This window comes from Arvicola amphibius, chromosome 5 (genome assembly GCF_903992535.2).
Source record: "Arvicola amphibius chromosome 5, mArvAmp1.2, whole genome shotgun sequence".
Lineage (NCBI taxonomy): Eukaryota > Metazoa > Chordata > Mammalia > Rodentia > Cricetidae > Arvicola > Arvicola amphibius.
In genome coordinates, this window is record NC_052051.1 from 15,598,602 (window position 1) to 15,624,066 (window position 25,465).

At 49.8% G+C, this 25,465-nt stretch overlaps 1 protein-coding gene across 6 annotated transcripts in view; it reads right to left on the reverse strand.

Annotated features, from left to right (window-relative positions):
• Nucleotides 1-761: 761 nt before the first annotated feature.
• The window catches only part of L3mbtl1 (L3MBTL histone methyl-lysine binding protein 1), a 28,457-nt gene continuing 3,753 nt past the window's right edge, over nt 762-25,465 (reverse strand). For 5 of the 6 annotated variants that reach the window (XM_038330765.1, XM_038330762.1, XM_038330763.1 and 2 more), the window contains 20 exons: nt 24,941-25,155; nt 24,532-24,664; nt 24,179-24,326; nt 23,862-23,979; nt 22,906-22,987; nt 17,101-17,189; nt 16,517-16,621; nt 15,653-15,788; nt 15,249-15,340; nt 12,683-12,834; nt 12,178-12,254; nt 11,384-11,469; nt 11,109-11,219; nt 10,527-10,641; nt 10,066-10,165; nt 9,698-9,895; nt 9,541-9,590; nt 7,068-7,225; nt 6,577-6,639; nt 762-3,451 (listed from right to left, as the gene is read on the reverse strand). In XM_038330765.1, the coding sequence (XP_038186693.1) occupies nt 3,353-3,451; nt 6,577-6,639; nt 7,068-7,225; nt 9,541-9,590; nt 9,698-9,895; nt 10,066-10,165; nt 10,527-10,641; nt 11,109-11,219; nt 11,384-11,469; nt 12,178-12,254; nt 12,683-12,834; nt 15,249-15,340; nt 15,653-15,788; nt 16,517-16,621; nt 17,101-17,189; nt 22,906-22,987; nt 23,862-23,979; nt 24,179-24,326; nt 24,532-24,664; nt 24,941-25,155 (2,327 nt within the window). In that variant the 3' untranslated portion in view covers nt 762-3,352. Of the gene's footprint in view, nt 3,488-6,576; nt 6,640-7,067; nt 7,226-9,540; nt 9,591-9,697; nt 9,896-10,065; nt 10,166-10,526; nt 10,642-11,108; nt 11,220-11,383; nt 11,470-12,177; nt 12,255-12,682; nt 12,835-15,248; nt 15,341-15,652; nt 15,789-16,516; nt 16,622-17,100; nt 17,190-22,905; nt 22,988-23,861; nt 23,980-24,178; nt 24,327-24,531; nt 24,665-24,940; nt 25,156-25,465 lie in introns of all 6 variants that reach the window. The other variant, XM_038330767.1, reaches the window with a different exon arrangement.

The following is a 25,465-nucleotide window of genomic DNA, read 5'->3' on the forward strand; positions in this document are numbered from 1 at the left end:
TGCCGCTGTCCTTAGTGGGCACGCCACAGCCCTGGCATCTCAGAAATCAAGGGTCTTCACTGCAATTTGGGGTCCACCCTTATAGATTCATATAACGGCGATCAGGGCCTCCTTTCAAAAATATCTGGCCCAACGGCATGGTGCCCAGCTCTCTGGAACCCCGGAAGAAGCTTCCACTACCCCGTCACTCTTTCTTCTCTTATGCTTGCGAGACCAGTGCCATGTGGATGATCCTGCCAAGTTCCCGTCAGCCTGAGATACAGTCTGACCCACTTTTGCCACAGCCTCTGTTTACCTTGGTGGCTGAATATGAGACATTTTCCGAGGCAAGTGTTTCTTAGCAAGGAACCTCTTCCACTGTGTTCTCAATTTGGCTTTCTCCTTTGAATGCATTTTTTTTTAATTTTTATAAGCTGGATCTTTTAAATTTAACCTTCCTAAGGCTGTGACCCTTTAATACAATTCCTAATACTGTGGTAACCTTCAACCATAAAATTATTTTCATTGGTACTTCATTACTATAATTTTGCTACCATTATGAATCATAATGTAAATATCTGTGTTTTCTAGTGGTCTTAGGCAAACCCTGTGAAACAGTCATTTGAATCCCTAAAGGGTTGCAGCCCACAGGTTGAGACACACTTCTCTAGGACCTCTACCAAGCAGCAGGGGGAAAGAACTAATCTCCTCAGACATGGTAGCACTGATGTGCGCCTGTGTATTCTAGGCATTTCACCACAAAAAGAGAAACAGACTCTGGCTGCAGACTGGTCAATGATGTGAATTTATTTATGTTGTTACAATACACAGACAAATCATGTTGTATTTTCTTTGTTATGTTTCCTCTCTCAAGAGTCACTTTAGTTTAAACCAGAGGATTTTCTTTAAGAATGCGTGCGCGTGCACACACACACACGCACACACACACACACACACACACACACACAGACACAGCAAGAATAAACATGTAACTCCATCATTAGCACGTGTGAATAAGGGTAGAAACAGGCTTCATTTTCAAACTCTGGGGCCATTCTCTCTGCCTTAGAAATTAAACAGAAAGTTCATCCCTGTCCTAGGCCAGGGCTGGGCAGAGGCTGGAGAAGCCTGTTGGGGACAAAGTGTAAGTGATTGGCGTTGCTAGAGACCAGAATGCAGGGTGCCAGAAATAGCCACCCACTCCCTCTCCTCCTGTGCTCCCAGGTCAAGGTGCAATGGTCTCATCTGGGGACACAGTGGGTGGTGGAATGTTCAGAAGGCAGATGTCTTTTGACTTTTTTATGATTTGATTTCTTTCCACAGAGTCTGATATTAATGCAGAATAGCTGAGGTCTCAGAGTTGGGAGTCCTGCGAGCCCTCTTCTCCAAGGCCTTTGGTCCACCTGGCCTTTTCCCACAGGTAACTGTTACGGGCCAAGATGCATGGCAAAGGCTGTTGTCCCTCTCCCTGGGAGCTGTGTGGTCTTACAGCACCAGTCAAGAACACAGAACATTTGCTGCCTTCTCAGAATAGTCAGCAAGTGACCAGGCTGACTAAAGACAAGAAGATGACAGGTTCCACAGCAGCCAGGACAGTTGAGATAGCAGAGACTGACTCCTCTTTACTCCCAACAAAGGGGCAATGATGTCACATCTGTCAACCTAACCCTCCCTCCCCTTGGCCAGTCTTGTGCAGTGTTCTCCCAGAAAGATTGTGCTCAGTTACCCTTGAGGGCTAAAAGGGAAAGGCAATCCGAGGCTCTGTTGAGACCACCTGCCTTAAATGGCTCTCCCCCCTAGAAGGCCTAGGGAGGGGAGGTCTCCAAAGGGCTAAACCAGGAAATCAACAGACCCTTTGTTTTCTCACTTCTGATGAAATAATAAAGCTTCATAGCTTTAAAATAGCCCTTAATATCCCAACACCACACCCAACACCTATACCTGACAGACTGTTGTGTGACCAACATGTATGTGTACACACACACACACACACACAACTTACAAGTGTACTGCACTGGGGGATGACCCTGCTCTTCAGCCTGCAGGCCCACCTCAGCACCAGATGAAGCTTGGCACTGGCTTCCACCTATGGTTAGGGTGACTCCTGCTGGGCTCTGGTGTTCCCCACATAGGCTGGGAGGCGAGTTTGGCAGTAATTGAGTGGAGACTGAATTTCCACTTGGACAGAAAGGTCCAAGTCCCCGAGTCCCAGCAGGAACCCAACTGGCAGTGAGAGGCAGTTAGAGAGTGGCAAGAAGGGCATAAACGACCAGAGAGTTCAGACTGGAGAGGGAACCTTTCTAACTCTCTACTGTAAGTGGCCTTTGTTAGACTCAAGAGCAAAATGAGAAATGTTTAAGGGACAGAGTGAATGTGATGTCACAGGGGTTGTGTGCTAGGCAGTGCTGTACTCTCTGGGCAGGAGGCTGGACTGGCAGGCCTCTCACTCTTGTGTAATGTCTTGGCTGAGATCCACAGACACAGACAGGATGTTGCTGCCACCTTGCTGTCTAGAGATACCCTTCAGGCCAATGACTCCAACGTGTCTGGCATCCCAGCCTTCACTGCCTACCAGCCCAGACTGCATCTTCCCCACAGCCAGCAGACTGCACCTGCTGGTATCTAGGCAGCGTCAGGGAACCTGAGCCCCATTTGTTTTAACATGGGCTCCATCCATCTGCTCACTCTGCTGGAACCAAGCCCTGGAAGTGGCCACTCAAAGGATGAGTGGTCCTCATCGGAACATGTCCAGGAAGATGCCTTGGCTCTGGATCTCTGCCTAGAGGCAAAGGGGAAAGACAGCCAGGAGCTCCCAATGGGAAACTCCCGTATTTTTGAGACTTACTCATCTACAGGAGAAGAGCTATGGGGTCTGGCTGGACCATGAACCAGGCAGCAGAGGAAGGGTACACAGCCAGCAGTAGAAAGGGAGGAGGCACCTTTTATGTATAAATATGAATGCCGAAGTTATGGTCACTTCTTAGAAGGAGGAGAGGGGCAAAGGAGAAAAAAATCACAGAGATTCCAAAAAAGGATACAGGTCTGAGTAGAGGATGCCTGCTGGACCCAGGTCCTCCTAACTCCTAAGACAATTACAAGGTGACTGAAGATGCAGGCTGCCCTAGCCAGGATACCTGCATTCCTTTCTATCAGTCAGGCCTCAGTTTAGTCACGCCATCACTGGGGCAACCTGGAAACAAATGGACTCCAGGACCGAGGGCCAAGACTCCCTTGCCCAAGTTCGTCTGCTCCCATACACCAGGGAAGGGCCAGCCCTAGTCAGACCGTGAGGACAGGGGTGCGGAAAGGAGCAAGGAGCACCGTCTGAGGAGAGAGAGCCTGGCAAGGGTGGGAGGAGGTCCCACCTGGCCAGTCACTTAAAGGTGTCATCAGTGTTTTTGAACGTGAGAATGGCGTTATAGATCTTCAAGGCTGGGCCCAGCTTGACACTCATGATCTTCACAATGTCCGCCTGTGTCAGCAAAAGGAAGGCCTCGCCGTCAATCATCTGAGGGGGCGGGAGAAGGGAGGAGGAAATCGGAGAAGGAGAGGGTGGGAGGAGAGGTGAAAGGAAGGGGGTGGATATGTGAAGTAGGTATGGGGAGGGGAGAAGGGGCATGTGACAGGTGGGAAAAGAAGAGGGGTAAAGAGGAAGACATGGGAGGGAAAAAGAAGAAAGAAAGACGGCAATGGGGATGGAGAAGGAAAGCAGGACAGCCTAGTTCCCGCTGTACACACAGAGCTTCTCTTTCCCTTTCTGCTAACAGGTCAGTGACAGCATCTATACTGGAAAACTCTCCCTGGAGCCCTTACAGACAGTAGCTTTGAGAAACCAGCTGCTGTACAGTTGTGGGATGTCATACTTAATGCAAATGTGAAGCTCCTTGTTTGAAAGTCATTAAGAATTTCAAAATAGTGACAGCTGAGCACAGAGCCAAATGCCAGGTTTGTCTAAGCACAGGGCGCAGGGAGGCTGCCCAGGAAGGCAGGCAGGCTTGTGGTCTAAGTAGTTTCATTCATTAATCGTCCTTCAAAAAGGCTACCTGGGCTCCTTCTGTAACCGGGGTAACAGCCTCCATATCTATACATGTGATCTAGCATTTGTGAAATGCCCGCAGCCAAAACAAAACAAAGACAAGAGAAAGCCCATCGCAGTGCCATGGGAGCACACTGGTCAGTCTCAGGGCCACTGACGGTGAGCTGGGCAGACGCTGCATTCTGAGGGCTGCGGCATGGGGGGTACTGTTACCTCTGACCTTTTCCCGCCCCCAAATCAGAGAGACAGAGAACACTTGGACCTAACGAAGCCTTTGGATCTGATCTCTAGTTTAAATCTTTCCTATTACAATCATTTATTTTGTGTATATATGGGTGTGGGTATGAATGTGGATGTGAGCATGTCCCGACATGCATGTGGGGGCCAGAGGACAATTTTTGGGAGTCCGCTCTCTCCCTCCATCATGTGAATCCTGAGGATTGAACTCAGGTCTTTAGGCTTGGTGTCAAGCACCTCCATCCGCTTAGCTAATCTGCTATCCTCACTTCTAGACTTTCAAAAATGTCATGAGAAAAAAAATAAAACGAGAAAAAGAAGAAAAAAGGTTACCTTCCTAGAATGGAAGATATTTAAGGGCTATATAAAACCTGAAACAATTGTTAGCTCAAGAACTATTGTTTAAAATGCTCTGAGGTAACAGGAAATGCAGATATGGGCAGGGTGTGGATGACCTGAGGAGCAACCACTAATTGCTGGCGCAATAACAACACTGTATAAAGTCACGAGTCACAGCCCTCGGGTGAGAGGGCGAATCATGATGGTGCCTCATCCAACCTCATGTCAGGGCAGACAAAGCAAGTGTGTGGAAGGCTGCTGAGTCAGGGAGGAGAAAAGTCGTGAGGAGGGAGGGGGGAGATGGAGAGAACAGAGGAAGGGGGCTGAATGGGACTCAGGAGAGGAAATCATCTAAATGTCCATGAACAGGAGGCCTACAGCCCGTTCATTGGATGGAGAGAAACTGAGAGTGTACACAGCACTACACAACAGGTCCCCCAACACTACAGGGAATGAAGAGAGAGACCCGCAGCGTCGTCCCTACTGTCTGATCCCACTGCATAATTTAAGAATAGGCAAACCCAGTCTATAGTGCTATAATCCACAGTGCAAAAAAAGGTTTGATGATCCATAGTGCTTATGTTTTGGGGTGGGGACTGGCCAGCGGGGGCTGAGGCAGAACTTTCTGGTGTGATGGGAATGGTCTGTCTTGATGGAGGTGGATTCAAGTACACATTCATAAAACTTGTGGTGTTGGGTGCTTGCCTCAGTCAGTTCGTCTGGGGATGGTAGGGTGGAGGGCCTAGCTACTGAACAGTGGCAAAGAACGCCTTGGCTTGCAGGAAGCTCTGAGCTCAATCCTCGGCACCAAAACCAAAGCCAAACCAAACCCCAAACAAATGAAAGTGAAACCAACAAGCCACCCATGGAGCAGGCATTCGCTCCATGTTGGTCAGAAGGTTCTAGAAACAGGAGTCTAGCTAGACACCCAGACAAGCACAAATAAGATCAGCAACACAGGGGGCAAGACCAGCATCCAGTCAGGAAGAGGCAGACCGTGCTGGGTCTACAGACATCCATCTTTCTTACAGGGCACAGATTTAGGCAGCTGAGCCCACACTGTGCTGGGGAAAGGGACTGCTTCTGTTGATTTGGAAGGAAGACTCAAACACACTCAAGGGCTCCTTCTACTGTCAAACTCTACAGATTAAGAGAGTCATGAAGAAAGTTCTTTATTTAGGGGAAACTGTGCACACAAAGTCAGACTACCAACCATTTCTAGAGGTCTCACCCATACTGGGCTTTTGGTATAGTGGTTGGATTTCTATATGACTCTATAATATTGCTAGTTAGATGTACACACAAGCCAATGATATGATCATGTAGCTATACTGCAGTGAAGACTCACTCCTGGTTTCTAAAGTTCACAGTGACCTGCCAGGCAGCCCTCAGTGCACTTGCTCTACCTCCATCTTAAAAAATGGGAGGATGTAGGCTCAGAGACAAGCGGTTCAAACTGGGAGAGCTAGGATTCCGGCCCAGGCTGCCTTCAAGCTGACATTCATTTTCCCATAACCCATTGCTTCATATCTTTCCTAAGCTCTTGGGTGTTAACTTTCGTGTGTTGGGATCTCTGCAACAAATATCTACACCTATGCCGCCCAGTATCTGCTTTGGGCTCAGTGGTATGCAGGGATGCAGCTCAGTAGTGGAGTATCTGCTCGGCCTGGCTGAAGCTGTGTTTGCTTCCCTGCACCCCAAACTGTAAAACGCTTCAATTCAAATGGCTCCATGGAAGACAGCATAAGAGCAAATGGATTCCTTCTTCAGGTCACATCTTCCTTCCCAAAGGGGATCTGAACACAGTGTCTCCAAGCCAGGCCACAGTCCCTGCACAATTTCTCAGACATGGGAGACTACGACTGGTCTTGCCTTGGAGGGCATCAGAGGTCCCTCTCAGGCTCGGGTAATGCTGGTGAGGGTAATGGATTTCCGCCATCTTAATGGCAGTAACTTTGTCTCTGCCCCTTGCACTTGTACCTTACCTCATCTTTGAAGAGGCGTGCTTGGTCCTCAGAGCCCGTCAAGGTCAGAACGAAGCCGAAGACCTTGGAAATCAAAGGAGACGCATTAACCAGGGAATGGGATCCAGGGGAGGGTAAGTCTGCATGGTCTTGGGGCCCCTTGGACTGCACCAGCGGTTTCTTTCTTATTAGCCTTAGGAAGTCCTCCTGTCTTTGTGTGGTGGTACATGAGGGAAGGTCTCTTGTTCCTTAAAGTCTGTCTGTCCTGCTAGAGTCCCAGCTTGACTGACAGGACCCACCCTCTCTATCCACCATAAGAGGCCTGATTTGGTCAGCCTTGTAGTACAGCTAAAGTGGCTGTGCACAGGAAGGATGAGCCCAAGGCGGAGGCTGTGGGGCGTGGCATGAGGCTCCATCTGAGCCAGCCCTAGCCTGAGCCCCCTCCTAGGGTGTGGTTTAGCGGGCAGGAAGAAGAGGGGGAGAGGGGAAGAGGCTAAGGAAAGACTCCATACCTCTTCAATGGTCCACTTGGAGACCGTGGAGGCTGAGATACCTGCCACTCCTGGCAAGAGCTTGCAGTGCTGCTCCCAGCACAGAGAGAATGAGCGATCGGGGTGGGTGGCCAAGGTGGACATGAAGAGGGACTGGTGCACCACACTGGGAGGAAGGGCTAGAAGGCAGAAGCAGAACATAGTAGGCTAGCACTGGGGAGAGCTCACACTTACGACACAGGGGACACTGGCTGGCACAACCCTTACATTCAAACAAGTTCATCTCCGACATCAGTGCTGAGTTCTGTGTCCTTTCTGAAGCCCTTTTGGACTCTGAGCAGGGTGATTCTGGCCCCAGGGAATGAGTTCTTATCAGCTGTCCAGCCACAGGCTTCCATAGCTTGCTTCCTCATCCACTCAGGAATCCCTGGCTCAATGGGTCAGGTGACTGATGCCACTGTTTGACTTCCTCTTTAGCAGGTCTGGCACTCACCCCTTTGACTTTACTCAGTTTAACTGCTGACAACCTGACCCCATCCTCTGCTCTAGGCCCAGGGGCCTCAGGCAGCTTGGCCACTCTCCTGGAGGCCTACTCTGCCCTGGTCCACAGTTCTGGCTAATTGCTCTAATGTAGTGCTTGCTGATAATTCTGGATGCAGAATGCAGCACTTCTGGCACCGGTCCTCTCTATGGCAGCCTCGGCCTGGTACAGACTACCCTGCCCCATCTCACTCACCCTGGGCCTCTGGGATCCTACCACGGCCCCACTGTCACTCTCCTGCAGCCTCTGCATCTCAGTCCACAGTTCCAGCTGTGACCCAGTGGCTGTGCCTCCCCTGCCTGATCATGTTTTAGGACCATAGGTAAAGATGGTACCCTGGGTCCTATCTTACTCCCCAGAGCAGAGCCTGACTCTAGTGAGCAGCCGCAGCATTGTGGTGGTGGGGTGGTGGTGGGGTCATCTAGCCACACAGCTAGAAGGTTCTTCCAAAGAGGTGAGCTTTGTGGGATCTGGGCAATGAGCACAGTCAAGGGCCAGGTAGTGTTCCATGACGGGACTGTCACATGCACATCTGGACCCTGCATCCAGGTCTACCATAGATGTGTGAGGAGTCTCCTCTAGAAGGGGTAGCTGTGGCCAGTGTCCTTTCCTGGTTAAAGGTCTGCTGGTACAGCAGACAGCCCTCTGTGGAGATGAGAGACCTGGGCTCTGTCCCTGAGATGCCTTAGGGGCCAGGGTGAGGCCTGAGTCCCTCCCTTTTCCTTTGGCCATAGCTGTAACCGCTGGAAAGACTGGCTTCTGGACTGGAGAGAGGGCTTAGCAGGTAAAGGTACGTAAGGTATAGGCTGTGCAAGTCTGAGAACTTGAACTAGACTCCCTAAGCCCATATAAAGGTAGAAAGGGAGAACAGACACGACGAAGTTGTCCTCTGACCTCCGCACGCACACCATGACATCACTCACTCCCCCAATCCCCCAAACCCTCCACATTCAGTCAGGAGGTGCCCTCTGGTGGTTAGAACATAGTCCTGCACATGGGAGCTGACCAAAGTACCATGGCAGGCAGGAAAGAGGCCTACTATAGCTTGACACTGGCTGGGATAGGAGGACCCAGACGTCAGCCAAGATGCTTGGCATTCAGACCTGAGGCTACAAAAACTATCTTCTGTTTCCATCAGGAGGAAACAGTAAAGAGAGAAGCTGGGGTGGTGGTGGGGTCTTCTAGGCACAAGCTTCTGACTGGTTTGCACCGTGCCGTGAGCTCTTATTATTCTCAGCATCTGACTGAGGATGCCAGGCTCAGGGAATCTGGCATGAGACACCAGGGATGCTCAAACAAGACAGAGCAGCAAGGGTGCAAGCAGCCAGTGGTCTGTGTAGCGGGAGAAAGGTCCGAGACGATAGCAATCCAGACACCTGCAGCTCCAGAACTGTGAGGTGAATAAATGCCCACTCTTCAGGCTGCCCAGTCTGTGGTATTTTGTTACGTAAATCCACGCAAATGAACCCAAGGGGAGTGGGCGCTGACATGACATTAGGGCAACAGGGCTTTAAGCCTAATGCCATGTGGCAGACATCAGGTCCAAGTTTGAATTCCAGCTCAGCCCCTCAGAAGGTAAATGACCCTGAGCAAATGATTTTGGCTCTGAACCTCCCATTCCTCCCTAGTTAGACACAGTGCGGGAGGCTGGAAAGCGGGAGAAGGCAGCTACAAAGTGCTCATTGCAGTGTCTGGCTCAGTGAACGGTAATAGTAGCCACCATCGTCAGTTCAGCCAGTGACTCCCAATGCTCTCAAGTGAGGAAAGTGGCTTGCTCAAGGTCATACGACTGACAGCCATGGTCTCCTGAGGAAGCATAGAATCACAGACAAACGGAGCAGGGCCATTGCTCCACCTTGTGGAAATCCAGCCCCCACCCTCTTTTCCATAGACTGCCCTGGTGTCTGGTTCCTTCAGTCACAGGCCCCCTGCTCAGCATCCTCTGTCACTCACCTTGGAAATCTTCTTGCGGACTCTTGCGATACTTTGGAGGCCGTCCAATCCTGGAGAGAGAGGGACCGGGGCCGCAGCAGAGGATCAGAGGCTGGCCCAAGAAGACACGAGGCCCCACACCCGTGAAGCCCAGGACCTGACTCCCTGGCCTCCGCACCGGCCATGATGGCGGGGCTTCTTCCTTGGGGACAAATTAGACAGGTTCTTCTTCCTGGCTGCCGTCTCCGAGTCGGACAGCTCTGCTTTCAGCCGACTCTGGTTCCTCTCGGCCAGCGGGCAGCCAGAGAGGCAGTGGTGAGCCGTGAACTTGCCTGTAACGTGGCCAGAGCCATCACAGCCAGGAGTGGGGCACTTCCTGGGGAGATGAAGGCTTTAGTTGGGTGGACCCACTTGTCTCTACTGAGTCCCTCCTAACCTTGGCCCTGGATCCTGGGGAATGCTGATGGGTCTCACTCCACAGCTGGAAAAGACTCTTCCCTGAACGATACCTGCTTCACTCTGGGCCTCAGCTGTTGCTTTACTTACCGCTGGTGAAAGCTGTATTTGGAGGGCTTTGTGTGGGGTGGGCTCCTATGGTTGAGCATGGGGCAGCTCCCAGGTGAGGCAGAGCTGGATTCTCTGGGCCCTACAGGGGCAAAAGAGAAGTCAGCATGGAGTCCTGGAGACAGGAGAAAGGGACAAAGAAGGGATAGTGTGCATGTGGTGGGGCGGGGAGGGGTCAGTACCCAGAACTAGTTCCTTGGAGACCAGGCCCTGAGCCAAGCTGTGCCCATTCCTGCCATAGGGTATCAGCTATCATTGGGGAAGGAAGGTTTGACCTTTTTATACTTTGCTGGGACCTGTGGGCATGCCTTGGTTTAGTGAGGCAGGAAGTCCTGGGGGTAGGGGACTAGGTATCCCAGGCTCGTTGCGGGCACTGAGCCTGGGGAGGGCTGTCAGAGGTTGGTGGAAAGGGAAAGTTAGCAGCGTGTCCTGAGAGTACACACGGAGAGGAGGCTCCAGGGGATGTCCTGTCTTGGAGCACCAGCCTGCAGGGTGGATGTCTGGGTGGTCGGCATCGATCCAGAAGTCATAGTTGTGACTCCAGCCATCAAAGTGGAGCTGGGAAAGAGAGGCCCTTGGGGGTCAAGTGTTGTTCGTGGAGCCCAGCTCAGTCAGGAGATCCTCTGGGCTCCGAGGTGCTCTCTATGCTTAGGCCGAGATCTTGGAGATGAATACAGGGGCCATCTACACAGTAAATGCTCTCAGCCACGTGTTTTCATCTCCATTAAGTCCTTGTGTAGGACAAGGGTTATTAGACCCATTTTACAGATGATAAGATTAAGGCTTGCAGAGGAAAAGGGACCCTTCCAGGCCTATAACAGTGAATCACAGATAAGGGAAGAAAGGTCTGGGGTCTTCAGTTTCCTAGTTCATGCCCTTGACCTCTAGGCATTCAGTTTCCTAGTTCATGCCCTTGACCTCTAAGCATTCAGTTTCCTAGTTCATGCCCTTGACCTCTAGGCATTCTAGAGAATTCCTGTCCCACTGACCTGTCCACTCCCCCAGGCCTAGGGTCCCAGAGCCACCTTTATCCGATGGTCCTCCACATCTTCCACGCTGGCTACCCGAATCAGTGCTGGGTTCCGGCGGTCCACGGCCTCCAGCTTCATGTTGACTAGGAAGCTGTGAGGGGGTCTCTGTGGGGAGACAGGTACTTTGAGGCTAAGGCCCAGCTCTGAGGAGCTGAAGCTCCAGGAAGAGAGCCACAGGGAGGACTGTCTTGGCCGAGGCCCTCCACTGGCTGACTGACAGGACCACGTCTTCCTAAGCCCAGCTCAAGGGAAGGCGAGAGTCCACTTACCACTTTGAAGGCCCAAGTGGGCACAGCTGACATCCCAGTTTCTTCTAGATATTTCTCCCAGCAGAAGCTATCAGGGTCTGGATAGTCTGGAAAGGAGGTGAGAGCAATAGCGGAGCCAGCTGGGTGGCTCAGGAAACTCTGTCCCCAGTTGGGATCAAGAACATGGAAAGAAGCCAGGGGTGGTGGCGCCAGCCTTTAATACAGCACACGGGAGGCAGAGGCAGCCGCATCTCTAGGAATCTGAGGCCAACGTGGTTGCGAAAGCTAGTTCCAAGTTAGCTAGGGCTACACAGAAAAACCCTGTTTCAAAAAACAAAACAAAACAAAACAAAACAAACAAAAGAACATGGAAGGGGCAGAAACACTTGGAGAAGAAACTTCCCCCATGTGACCGCAACCACAATTAGATGCTTGCATAGGGCTCCTGGGGCAGATGGGTCCTGGTGAGAACTAAGCCCACGGGACCACAAGAGCTCAGGGTTGTTGGAATCCTAGCTCTCATCACTTATGACCCCATTGCTCTTAGTCCTATCCAAACCTCTGCTACACTTGGGCCAGCGGTGGTCCCAAGTGAAGGACGTATGTCCTTTGTTTTAGACCCCTGCATGCTTGAGGGAGCCATTTAACTTTCCTTTCCTAAACCCCAAATGTCAAGGCTCCAGGCCCAATCTGCCCCCTACTCTGTCCTAAAGGGACTGCTAAGGAGGTGCAGGGACCAAGTCTCACATGCTAAGAGACAAGGAGGGAGCGAGGACCCGGCCTGGGAAGGATGCGTGCTCGGGCAGCAGACTCACCTTGTGGAGGGGTGAGCGGCTTTCCATGCTTCTGGCACCAGCCCACTGGGTGGATGTAGGGACTGCTGGGATCACACCTGAAACCCAAGGGTACGTCATTGTCCTAGGAGAATGGGGGAGGGCTGAGCCTGCTGTCCCCACAGCATGGCACCAGGGACTTCCTCAGCCTCCTTCTTGGTGAGGGGGACATGGGTTTACATTGGGTCAGAAAACTGCCACATTGACTGAAAACTCTATCATACCATAAGAGCTAATAAAGATTTATGTTGTGTGTGCATGCACATGTGTGCACGTTCACGCACATCTTAATCAAGGTATTTTCTGATGAAATAGGAACACTGACTTTGTAACCCATGACTCTGCTCAAATCCACAGGACAGCTCACTATCCCTCCCCCCAAATCTGGAGCAATATCTAAATAACTGGGTAGGGCCACATGGTGTCTGAGGCCCTACAGGTGTGTCTGAGGCCCTACAGGGGATGCCTCCTCCCCTGGTCCCAGTACCAGTAGTCATAAGTATCATCCCAGTTGTCAAAGTGCACCAGGAAGCGGCCGTCCACCACATCGGTCACACTGGCCACACAGACGAGGGACGGGTTCATGCGGTCCACAGCCTCCAGCTTCATGCCCACCTGGAAGCCCACTGGTGGAGAACTCTAGGAATAAGAGGGCTGTCACAGCTGGGACCAGGGTGGCTCCAACTAGCCCGGAGCTGCTAGCCAATGCAGGAGCAGGTTCTCTGCATGGATTGCCTGGGAGTGGGAAGTGGGCACGAGGGAGAAATAGGCAGGGAATGAGGGTTGCTCTGGGCCACTCAGGGACTTCTGTCCTCCAAGTGCAATGACTGTCACTAGCTTGACTTGTGGGAGAAGGTCAGTGACTGTCAGGAGGCCATGTACTTATCCAAAAGCCCCAGCAGGCTGAGGACAAGTCTCCCCTACACAAAGGAGCCTTGCCAGGGCTTGCCTGAGGCAGCTGGGGCAGTAATTGGGTGGTGGCGAAGGGAGCACTGCTGTGTTCCACCCCTGAAGGGAACAGGGAGTGGCCAGGGAACTAGTATTGACTGGGTGGTTGCAGAGCATGCAGAAGCTTCAAAGACAGCACTTCCTTATTTCTAAGCACTTGTCAAGATAGTCATTCTCCTCCTAGAAGTGACATCTGTGACCCAGAACACAATGCCAGTTAATGGCAGGGCCAAAGGTAAAATAGTTGACTTAAAAATCTGTATTTCCTGGATGGACAATGGTGGCGCATGCCTTTAATCCCAGCACTTGGGAGGCAGAGGCAGGCAGATATCTGTGAGTTTGAGGCCAGCCTGGTCTACAGAGCGAGTTCCAGGACAGACTCCAAAGCTACACAGAGAAACCCTGTCTCAACCACCCCGCAAAAAAAGTATTGTAAAAAAAATCTGCATTTCCCATGACTAGAAGGTGGGCCCCTATTAATCACCTCTTGACCCCAAATAAAGTCTTTGGGGCCAGACTGGAATGGGAGAGTAATTGTCCCTGTTAACAGCATGACCCTTCAATATGGTCATGGTGGCAAGGGACACTCTACTACTAAGATGCATGTCCAGCCCCCCAGTATGGAAGTACTTTCAACGGGAGCTCCCTATCTCTCAGACCCTTTGCTTGGGGTTATGTGATACTTAACTGCTCATACCACCTGCCTCTGAGCAGATTAACACCAAGAGGTGAGCTGGTGGGGAGGTGAGCAAAGGGGAAGGCTGCCAGAACAGACTTTGACCTCATTCCACTGAGTTGCAGAGCAGGCCAGAGGAAAAACATCTGAGCCCTGATGAGTTAGTGTCCAGGCTGCAGCAGTCAGCTCGGCCTCTGGGGCATGTATGAGGGAGGATTCTGCAGCTCAGAATGCTATGGTTTGCACTTCCCCAAAGGGTCCTTTGCTAGCAGGGGACTGGAGGCCCCTGGCTAGTCACAGAGAGATTGAATCCTTATTAAAAGAATAGAAAGCAGACTGGAGAGATGGCTCGGTGATTTAAGAGTGCTTGCTGCTCAATCACAAGGACTGGAGTTCAGATCCCAGCGCCCAAGGCCTGCAAGTGTTTGTAACTTCCTCTCTAGGTTCCGATGCCCTCTTCTGGGCTCTGCAGCACACAGGCACTGGCATATGCACAGATGCCACACACACACACACACACACACACACACACACCTGTAAAATAAACTGTAAAAAGAAGTAAAGCTTGAGCCAGGCAGAGGTGATGCACACCTTTAATCCCAGCACTTGCAAGGCAGAGGCAGATGGATCTCTGAGTTCAAGGCCAGCCTGAACTATGGAGTGAGTTGCAGAACAGTCAGGGCTAGGCAGAAAAACCTTATCTCAAAAAAAGCAAAGAGAGAGAGAGAGAGAGAGAGAGAGAGAGAGAGACAGAGACACACAGAGAGAGAGAGAGAGAGAAGCAAGCAAGCTTGTGCTTATTGTGCTGAAATCCCTCTGGCTTCCTGTGATCTCCTCCACGCAAGCCTTCAGCAATGTGGGGCCATGTGCCATGAAGCCACCTCAGAGGCTCAACAGAAAGGGCTATCTAGTCACGGCCTTTCTGCTTCTGAAGCTACAAGGTAAAATAAGGCTCTGTTCTTTCTGCATTGGTCAGGTTAAATACTTCGTGATAGCAACAAAACGGACGAGGGCTGGTGAAATGGTTCAGGGGGGCAGAGGCACCTGCCATCAAGATGCACTCTCTGGGTTTGAACCCCTGGGTCCACATGGTGGGAGTGGAAAACCCACTCCCACAAGTTGTCCTTTGACCTCCTCTAGATGTGCTACAAGGCATGTGCAACACACACACATACACACAAAATAAATGTAAGAAAAAGGAATTTGAAAGAAAATGGATGGAAGGAGGAGACGGGAATGTGTAATGATCATCTCCCATTTTGGCTTTGACGTTTCCCCAGACATGCCTCTTGAGCCAGAAGAGAGCAGAAGAGAGAGAGAGCAAAGAGCAACCCCTGTGTTCCATGCTCCATTCTGCCGAGTCAGATCCCTGCCCTGGCTGCAGCGACTCTGGCCTGAGGGTGGTATTCACCTGTGTCCAGATACTCACCTGGCTCTGGCTTATAAACAGGTGCTTGGGGGCTGCCTGAGCTCTTGTACTGCGCAGGTACTGGCTCCAGCTGAACTCTTCTGCCTTGTAACCTGGGCCCCTCGGGGGAATGAAGAGAATGCTGTGCAGAGGCTGGGCCATGGTGAGGACCCCAGGAATGAAGTAGAAACAGGCAGGTCTGAGGTCCCCCAAACCCTCAGGGCCCCTCTGCTAAAGGAAGATGGGACCTGGTGAACACTCAAAGAGTTTAGAAGCCTCAGGGTGGAGTTGTATCACAATGGGACAGAGAAAGTGGCCAAAGTTTTGGGCTTAAAAAAAATGTGGGATGCAGGGTGACCTGAAGGGAGTAAGGGATGGGTCTGGGGACTCACTGTCTTCCAGGGATCAACCCAGGGAGGTCTTACCCTTGGGAGGCTGCAGCTTGTGCCCAGTCTTCTCAAACCAACCAGCAGGATGAATGTCAGGGGAGTTGGCATTGACCCAGAAATCATGGCACTCAGAATACCCATCAAAGTGCAGGCGCAGGCGGTAGCCGCACACCTGGCCGCAACAAGAGTCAGAGGCAAGTCAGTGCCAGCAGATGCCACCTTCCCACTCCTCCACCTTTTCTGGTCCAGCCTGCAGTCTCAAGGATCCAATGCTAGCAGGTACCCTGGGTGCTGAGTGCATAATGGGTGGACTCTGTGGCAGCCTGTTGCCCTCCTAAGCCCCAGACAGGAAGCAGAAAGTACTACAGATCGTCCTGTTCCCTTGGACTCTTTCCTCCAGCCACATTCTCTCACGGTACTCTTGGTATACCCTGCTATGCTCACACCATCTCATGCCCCAGGGACCATTTTGCTGCATCTGCTTGCAAGTTCCTGCTCAAACACAGGTGGCAGCAGATAGGCCTTCCTACACTTTCCCTGCCCACTCAGGCCAAATGGAATATTCCTTGACCTGCAAGCCCATGGCCTGTGCTGCTGTGTGCTCATCTCACCCACTCCCTTCCTGGAGGACAGAGCCCTTTTTGATTTGAGACAGCATCCCCGCCTTTTGGATCTTTCATATCTACCCCACCCCCCAGCAAAGACAATTTATACTATTTAGTGATACCAGTGTCCCGCTGCTCCCTGTCTGCTTCCCAGTCTTTGCCTTTAGCCTTCCCTATATTCCAATGGATCCTCTTGTATGTCTGGGCTCTCTGAGGCAAAGCAGTGCCTCTCACCGCTACCCACAACGGCTCCATCACTCTACACAGAGACGCTGGGAGGGTATTTCCAGCTCACCTCTGCCACGGTGAGGATGAAGTACATGGACGGGTGTTGAGGGTCAATGCCTTCCAGCTTCATGCCCAGTTTGAAGCCATTCTTGTTATGGGTGACTGCCTGGGACTGTCAATGCACAGAGTGGAGAGGACCCGGCTTCCATCCAGCCTTATCTTTGCCTCATGGGCTTGGGGTGAAGGAGCTCCCTTAGGCCCCATCTGCCTGCTGGTCTCAAAGGGGTGACTTATTTGGGATCTGTCCTGCAAGGGGTCCCCAGAGGGCAAGAGAGCTGCAGGACTATTCTGAAGGGCTGGATCAGGGCTAGAGGTAAGGGTTCTCCCACCTACCTCTTGGTGAGGTCAATGTTAAACTGCAGAAAAGATACCAGAACCCACAAGTCAGCAGATGAGGGGGGAGTCTGGAGGGCACCTCCCTACTTCTTCCCACCCAGGAAGTCCCTTTCAGGATATTCTTTGCAACTCTAGACATCTTCATCTTGCCAGTACGTCAAGGATTGTCCAGAAGAAAACACTAGAAGCCCTGCACTTGGTGGTGAGTCCCTAAATTGAGAAGATAAAATCTTAGACTGAAATTGTCCAACTCACATCCTGGAAGAGGCTGACTGGGGCAGTGACAGCCTTCTGCTCCTCCAGGTAGGACTCCCAGGACCAGCCTTCCTTCTTCTCCTCCGACACTGCAAAGACAAAACAGGCAGGCTGGTTCCTCGGTTGCTGCCGAGGCATGGACAATCTTCCTCGGTTTCCCCTGCCTGAGCTCTACAAGAAAACCTTTGTCTGTCCACATGGACCTCTTGCCACGCTCAGCTATGCCAGAGGCAGGCACAGGGGGCTCAGACCTGAGGCGAGGTCACAGATTCTGTCTGTTTCTCCTTCACCCCCAAGCCACTGTCAGCAGATGCCCTTTGGATTACACAACAACTAAGATCACAAAGTATCAGCCACACTGTCCTTGGACTTGTACAGGGTGAGGACTTAATCGCACTGCTACCTAAGCTCACAAAGGGAAGAAGAGGAGGTAGAGAAGTAGGAGGGAGAAAAGGGAGGAAAAAGTGAAGGACAGAACACAAAGAAGTAAGAAACCTTTCTAAAGAGTGTTTTCTTAATTACTTACAGGCATAGACATACGGATACGGGTGTGAGCCTAGTGTGCTCCAGCACAGAGACCAATTCCACAGTCTTCCCAGACATGTACATGCCGAGGGTGGGCACATGTGTATGTGATGGGTACATGGAATTCATGGACATGAGTGTGTGCAAACACACACACACACACACACACACACACACACACACAGAGGTGGGGGACACACACAGATATGAATGAAGTACTTCGAGAGTCTACAGTTCGGGTCTTGTTCATAACTCTGAGTACCTGGACAAGAAGGATGGGACATGTTCCTGCTGGTAAACTCCTGGCCTCCAAGCACAGGACTCTTTTTTTAAAAATTTTTATTTATTATGTATACAATGTTCTGCATGTATGACAGAGGAGGGCTCCAGATCTCATAATAGATGGTTGTGAGCCATCATATGGTTACTGGGAATTGAACTCGGGACCTCTGGAAAAACAGCCAGTGTACTTAACCTCTGAGCCATCTCTCCAGCCCCGCACAGGGCTCTTTAAAGGCTGTGACAACCAGTTATCACCAGTAGGCTGACCAGCTCAGCTGAGGTGCCTTCCATTGAAGGCCACAGGCAACCAGAGACCCAACAACACATAAACATCAGCTTGCATTTTGGCAATGGACTCAGCTTTGTGATGTCATCTAGCAGAGGGCGCATGTGAAGATTCTGAAACACGTGGTCCAGGAGAGGTCCTTATGAAACACCAAGACTAGAGTCAGGTTACTGAGTCTTCCTGCTCTTATTCAACTCTTCCTTGCTCTGGCTCACTCAGCCTTGGGTCATTCCAGCTTGTGGTGGTTTGTTGCTCAGGAAGATGGTTCGTTCCTCAGTGGAACTCGTTTATTCTACAGCTGCCTAAATTCCGTAGTCACTGCACCAAACCTTGAGCTCCTGATGACCTGACCCAGCTGAGCTAAGACGAATATTTTGTTCATCAACTGATCAACCAAGCTATTAAACTCTCTCTCTTGGAGATTGATGTCAATGCCAAATCTAGCACACATCTCTTCAGGGCATCCTTTGTCCTAAGTAAGACTCCTGCTACAGCCCTCCTGGACTCTCTTAGCTCTCTACACAGCTTCATCTATACTCACTGAGCAGGGGCATGAAGAAACAAAATCGGAGCTCAGAATGCCAGGCTAATCATGTATCATGTTGGTGCTTTTTTTTTTCTTGAGCTACTGGGATGCCACCTCATCCTGTCTGATTATTTTCCAGAACACCACTGCTATGACCAAGTCCTTCACAATACCCAGGTCTTTCTTCCTAGGTAACATTCTGTTTGCTTTACCCTCCCCAGACTATGGCATAGGCTCAGTCAGTGGCTGAGTACTTGCCAGCATTCTCATCCCAGGCACCTCTAATGTACCCAGGCACTTCCGCCCTGGGTTCACTTCCTTTTACCCATCCTCTAATACAGCCAAGCTATAAGATGCCCCCCCCCACACACACACTGCAGCAGACACTTCTCACAGTCACTCTTCTGATTTGTTAGCTCTTATGCCACTAGCCCTCCCTCATATCACTTCCTTCCCTGCACGAGTGCTTAACTTTTTATCTAAATGTATATGGTGTCTTACCTGCATGTCTGTCTATGCATCATGTATATGTAGTGCCCATGGAGGCCAGAAGAGGGTATCAGATCCCTCTGGAATTAGAGTTACAGATGGTTGTGAGCCACCATGTGGATGCTGGGAACGGAACCCAGGTCCTTTGAAAAGCAGTCGGTGATCTTAACCATTGAGCCTTCTATATACCCCCCACCTATGCTGTTATGATGCTCTCAATAGACATAACATGCAGCAGGTCTTCAGCTTTCTGTCTCCTATTACACACCTCCTTGTTTTACCTTTATTCTTTTTGCCATTTAGTGGAGCCACCTGTATGCCATGTCTGCTGCCAGAAACTGTCTCAAGGATTTCATATATATCCTTTTAGAACTCCCAATGCAGCTGAGCGGTGGTGGCACACACCTTTAATCCCAGCACTCAGGAGGCAGAGGCGGGAAGATCTCTGTGAGTTTGAGGCCAGCCTAGGTCTACAAGAACCAGTTCCAGGACAGCCAGGGCTGTTACACAGAAAAATCCTGTCTCAAAAAACCAACCAACCACCAAACAAACAAACAAACAAACAAAAATCTCCCAACGTCTTGAGGTGATAGGAGGAACTGGTAGGTACTCCTTTCATGGATGAGAAAAGAAATCTTATACTGTGTATCATCCACTAGCTAGAGCTAGTTGGAAACAAGTCTAAGCCAAGACTAAGCTTTCATAATAAATAAGTCTCTGTATCATTATTTGGGGGCTGGTGGTCCAAAAAATGTCTGACAAGAAAGTCCATCAACATTGGTGCCCAATGTGGGCACATATATCCACATAGGGCCAGAGAAAGCTGGAAAAAAATAAAGTTCCAAACACAGAGGCAGAAGTAAGAAGTAAGCAGTTACTTCTTAGCAACCACCATCTCTCAAGCAAACCCAGAGCCAGCAGTGTACAGAGATGCAGTTCTTTTAAGAGGCCCCGCTGTGCAGCTGAGGACTTGAGCAGCCAGCACACTACTCAGCACCACGTACAAACCACAGTGCAGATACGACAGCTTCCCAGAGCTGGGATGGATAGGCACAGTTGGGTTTGGCTCCCACCACTGTCTGTCCAAAGGGGGTGGAGCCAACCCCCAGCACCATGTGTTAAGACAGCCATGCAGTGGAGGGCATGGTCATTTAATGTTTGTCTCCCATGGTCAGAGAAGGCTGAAGACATGCAAAAAGTCAGGTCCAGGCCAAGAAAACCTCTGAACGGGTACAATGTGCTTTAAAATGTGCTTAGATGCTGAAGAAAAAAAAAGAAAATGGTTATAGACAGTTATCGAAAAATAGTTAAAAATAACAAAGTAAAATCTTTAAAGAGTGAGTAAAGTAATATAAAATAAATGAGTCATGTAAGGATGGGAAATATAACATAGGACATCTGGATCCTATAGAGCGCTTTGTTAACTTTAAATTTTTAAAAATACTAATGAACAAAAATGGCAACTGCTGAGAGATATTGAGTTGTGAGAAAAAAAACCTACTGAATTAAACCAGTCTATATATTCTAAGAATGCCTTACTTTTAGAATAGAATTAAAAAAAAATGCTGCATTGGGGGAGAGGTTATGGCTGTTTCTACAGGAGACAAAAAACTAGATTCCTTCAAAATAAATAAAACAAGATTTGATTGAGGGAGACCTCCTGAAAAATCTTGACTACAGACATGAAGGAAGAAAGCAAGAAAAACTACAAGACAAGTGACGTACAAGCTGGTGACTTGAAGTGGGAGCAGCTCGGAGACTGGGTGAGACGTGACAAACCATGTTAGCTACAGAGTCCTCATGACTTATTATTACATGACATCCTTTCATATGGCATAGATGGAGATTTATATTATATTAGTTTGGTTACGCAGTTCAAATGGACTTATAAATGGCAGATGCCTTACATGCTCAAACATAGTGAATTATTGTTAGCTGATTTATGCACACTGCATATTCCATGAGTTAATGTAGATGTGTACATTACTTTGAAAGTCTGTGTGTTTTCGGAAGAAAAAGGATTAGACATCAATGAAAACAAGTATCTCAGGTGACCCAGCCTCTCAGAATGCCTCTGATGCAGTTTCCTCAACAATCTGTACCCAGAACAACTTCAAAGTGGCCAGCCAAGAGGTTCCAGCCACACAGAATACTCAAGCTAGGATTTCAAGCAAACCCTGCACTTTTCCACTAACAGAGACTGAACAACAAATGATACAGCTAGATCTCCTGGGACTTGACCATTATCCCAATTTTCTCAGGGTTCCCTAAAGATGCCATCACCCCCAGGAAGCAGAAAGTAATTTTAAGAACATGATGTCCACATTCCTGAGAAGTAGGAATTATTCTGAGAAACTAATGAAAGCCAGAGACCATCATCTCCCCCAAAATGATTACTGAAGGAAAATTTGTTGTTTGTTACGGAAAAGGTAAACATTATCTACAAAGACACTAGAAACTTTAGCTGGTAAGCCACAGCCACATGGTGATACACAGATTAATAGAAATGGGTTAAATTCATATGTAAGAGTTAACCAATAAGAAGCTAGAGCTAATGGGCCAAACAGTGATTTAATTAATACAGTTTCTGTGTGATTATTTTTGGGCTAAGCTAGTGAGGTGGCCGGAAACTTAACAAGTGGCTCCCTCCAACAAATCACAGCATGGATGTTATTCAGGAAAAGGGAATACAGTCCCCATGGATATTAAAATATTGCTAGACCTTGATACCACCGTGCTAAGGAGAAAGAAGAGAACTACAAAGTTCAACGTGCATGATGCCATTTGAATAAAATGGTCCAAACAGGCAAATCTATATATGCAGAAGGCAAACTGCTGGTAATTTGGGGGATAAAGGTGGTTTGTGGGGATGACCACTGATGGGCACAAATCACCCACTGAACAAGCATTTCTTGAGAACCCACTCCATACCAGGCTAAACATCCAAGACAGAGTGATTAATAACCTCAGCCCCAGGCGGGCAGGATGACTCAGCATGTAAAGGCACTTGCTGCCAAGTCTGATGACCAATCATTGACCCCCAGGAACCATGCGGTGGAAGGAGAGACCTGAGTCCAGAAAATTGCCATCTGACCGCCAACAGACTCTGAGGCACCTGTGCCTCCTCCAAATAGGTAAATGCAATAAGACTATAAATAAACAAATAAATTCAGACGCTGGGTTGATATAATTTAAGTGTTGGGGAAGGAAGATATAAAATGGCTACATAGATGATTACCAGTATGGTAAGCTCTGCTTAAATCCAGTTGACAGCTGTCACTTGGGACTACAGAAATACTAACAACAGGCCTGAGGGCTGAAGCTAACTATGAAGGACCTCTTTCTTAGAACCAGAAGATCAGAAAGGGCCCCAAACAGGAAGGTCAGGCTAATACCAGTATGGGCTTGCCAATACCACCAAAGGGAAGTAATACTACACAACTCCTCAGGTTTTCAGATGCCGAGCCCAGACTTCCCAGGAGGGCCTCCTTACAGCTGAACGATGCAAGATAAACAGCCCCAAGAATAAACATATAGCCATGCACAAACCACAAATGGTCACTCGGTCACTTTCATATACACTAACTTGTGCTCACATGTACCATATGTAACCACAACCATGACCCACACTTTCAGTCTCACACCTCCGGAAGTATATAAATACTTCACATAAATAACTGCACACAGGCTGCCATACCCAGGTGGCCTTGGTTCCACTCTTCACTCTCTGGGGTGCTGGTGGTAGGCTGACTCTCTGGATCTTTTCCTTCTCCTTGCTTCTGTAGAAAGAAAGGCTAATTCCAGCTTCCTGTCCTCATGGGTCAGGATGTAAGTTCAGCCTCTAGTCCCTGGCCCCTGCCTGACTCTCTGGTCCAATGTTATGCCCAAAATTGGAAGAGTTTCCTTCAGAGTATATGCGGGAACTCTGCTCCTGAAGTCAATTCATTGCTTGGGTCTGAACTACTGGGAGGTATAGATTCGTATGAGTACCCTTGTCACACAGCCTGACTACAATTCTCATCCCAGATGGGGAAACTGAGTACATGAATATCTGCTTTGTGCTGATTTTACCTGCTCAAGAGACTCTTTCTGCATCTACAGCTTCAGTCCTGTGTTTCCCGACCTCTCATTTAGGTACTAGACTCTAAAGATTTCATTTTCCACTGCCACACATCCACCTTAGGTGCCAATGCCCTTATGTGTGTTGTAACCCTGACACCAGTCCATGATGGGAGCCACAGAAAATTAGGAGAGTGATCTGTGGGTTGGGAGCAGTAAGGAGGTAGAGGCAGAAAGATAGGGGTTCAAGGCCAGTCACATCTACAGGGTAAGTCTAAATTCAGCCTGGATTATATACTAAGTCCTTCCTTCCTTCCTTCCTTCCTTCCTTCCTTCCTTCCTTCCTTCCTTCCTTCCTTTCCTGCCTGCCTGCCTTCCTCCCTCTCTCCCTCCTTTTCTCCCTCTCTCCCTCCTTTCCTCCCTCCTTCTTTCCCTCCCTCCCTTTAATTAGGTTTAATATCTGAATCAAAATGGTACCAGAAGATATAGGAACAGGCACAACAGGATTTCCATCCCCTCCCCCATCTTGGATTGGCAAGATTACAAAGCTGACGTTCCAGTTTCGCATTTCTCTCCCCGCGACCCTCTTTTTACCATGGCCTCTGTTCCTGACTCCTCTGATGGGCTCTGGTACTCCCTGTGTTTCCTCTTCTTCATGGGCTTTAGGAGCTCAGAAGCGACAGTACAGCCCGAGTTCTCTACTATGACTGACCTACAAAAGGAATGTTCTCATTAGAGAAAAAAACAAAGCAAAACAACAACAATAAATAATAATAATAATAATAATAATAACTAAAACACTATAAATTCAGTAGATTTCACAGCATTTACATTCTCCTAAGCCTGGAGTCGGAAAGATACCTCAAGGGCTAAAAAACGGGGCAAGAAAGACTGTAACTCCTCGTTCTTACCGCTTCTGGAAAGGCGGAGGGCAGCGGTCACCCGAAGAGCCAAGGTCTGGGGCAGTGCTTTGTTGAGGCCCACAAGTGTGGCACTCACAGGAGCTCGCATCTTCTGGGGGTTCCTGAGAGGTGTCTTCTTGAGGGTCCTGGCGGACATCTGTGGAAACCCCCTAGTCCTTAGTCTTCTCACCCTGGACAGCTACATGTAGGCTCCGCCCACATCCCTACAGCCCATCTTCTACAGGACAGCATCCTTCAGCCTTCTCCACTTAGGACTGCCTTCCTTCACATTCCCATCCAAGAATCTTCAGGTAGCTCAAGTGTCACCCATCCACACACTGCCCCGGGAAGCAGGATCCTACCAGGGTACTGGGTGCCCGTATCGCCTCCTGTAGGGCCACCTTCATGTCCGACCAGGCTTTCTCGCTGCCGTTCCGGGCTTGGCGGTCGCTGTACTCCCATCATTTTCAATGGCGCATATTCGCTTATTCGGAACTGGGGATACAGAAAAATTTGAGGACCGTGACTAACTACTACATCAGCTCTCCACCTACCTTGGGTTACCCACACTTTATTTTGTTCTGCCAGCTAACACTTCTGGGGGGTTTATAGACTCCGCCCACTCCGCCCCGACCACGCCCCCACATACGGTTCATTCCTGGAGATTACTCACTCTAAGCCACGCCCACCAGCCTCAGCTTTTCCGCCTCAAGCCCCGCCTTCAAGCCCACAGGCCCCGCCCCACAGCTGCCAATCCTCCTGGGCACTGACCTGTAGGCCACTCCCAGCTGAAGGTGTGCAAACCCCTGTCCAATCCAGGAGCCTGACTGTGCTATTGGTCCCTGGCCCGGTGCTCAGCTGTGGCAGAATGGTGGCAGTAACTGGTTCGCTGCTAGTCACTCGCTCCAGGGCACCCACATGGGCTGGCTCTCGGGGATAGGACACCGCTGAAGCCGGGCTGGGCAGACTAAGGGTAGTTGCATTGGCTGGAAACAGATAAGCAGATAAGACAGAGCACAGATGAGTCTGGTGACCCTGTCTCCTCTCACGCATGTTTATACAGGTGAAAAGCAGGTATAGAAGAGTGACAAGTGGCCAGGTGAGGTGGCGCACACCTTTAATCCCTGCACTCAGGAGTCAGAGGCAGGTGGATCTCTGAGTTTAAGGCCAGCCTGATCTACAAGGCAAGTTCCAGGACAGCCAGGGCTACACAGAGAAACCTTGTTTCAAATCAAATCAAAACAAAACACAGTAACAAAAAGAGTGGAGAGTGTCATCCTTGCCCCTGTCCACATC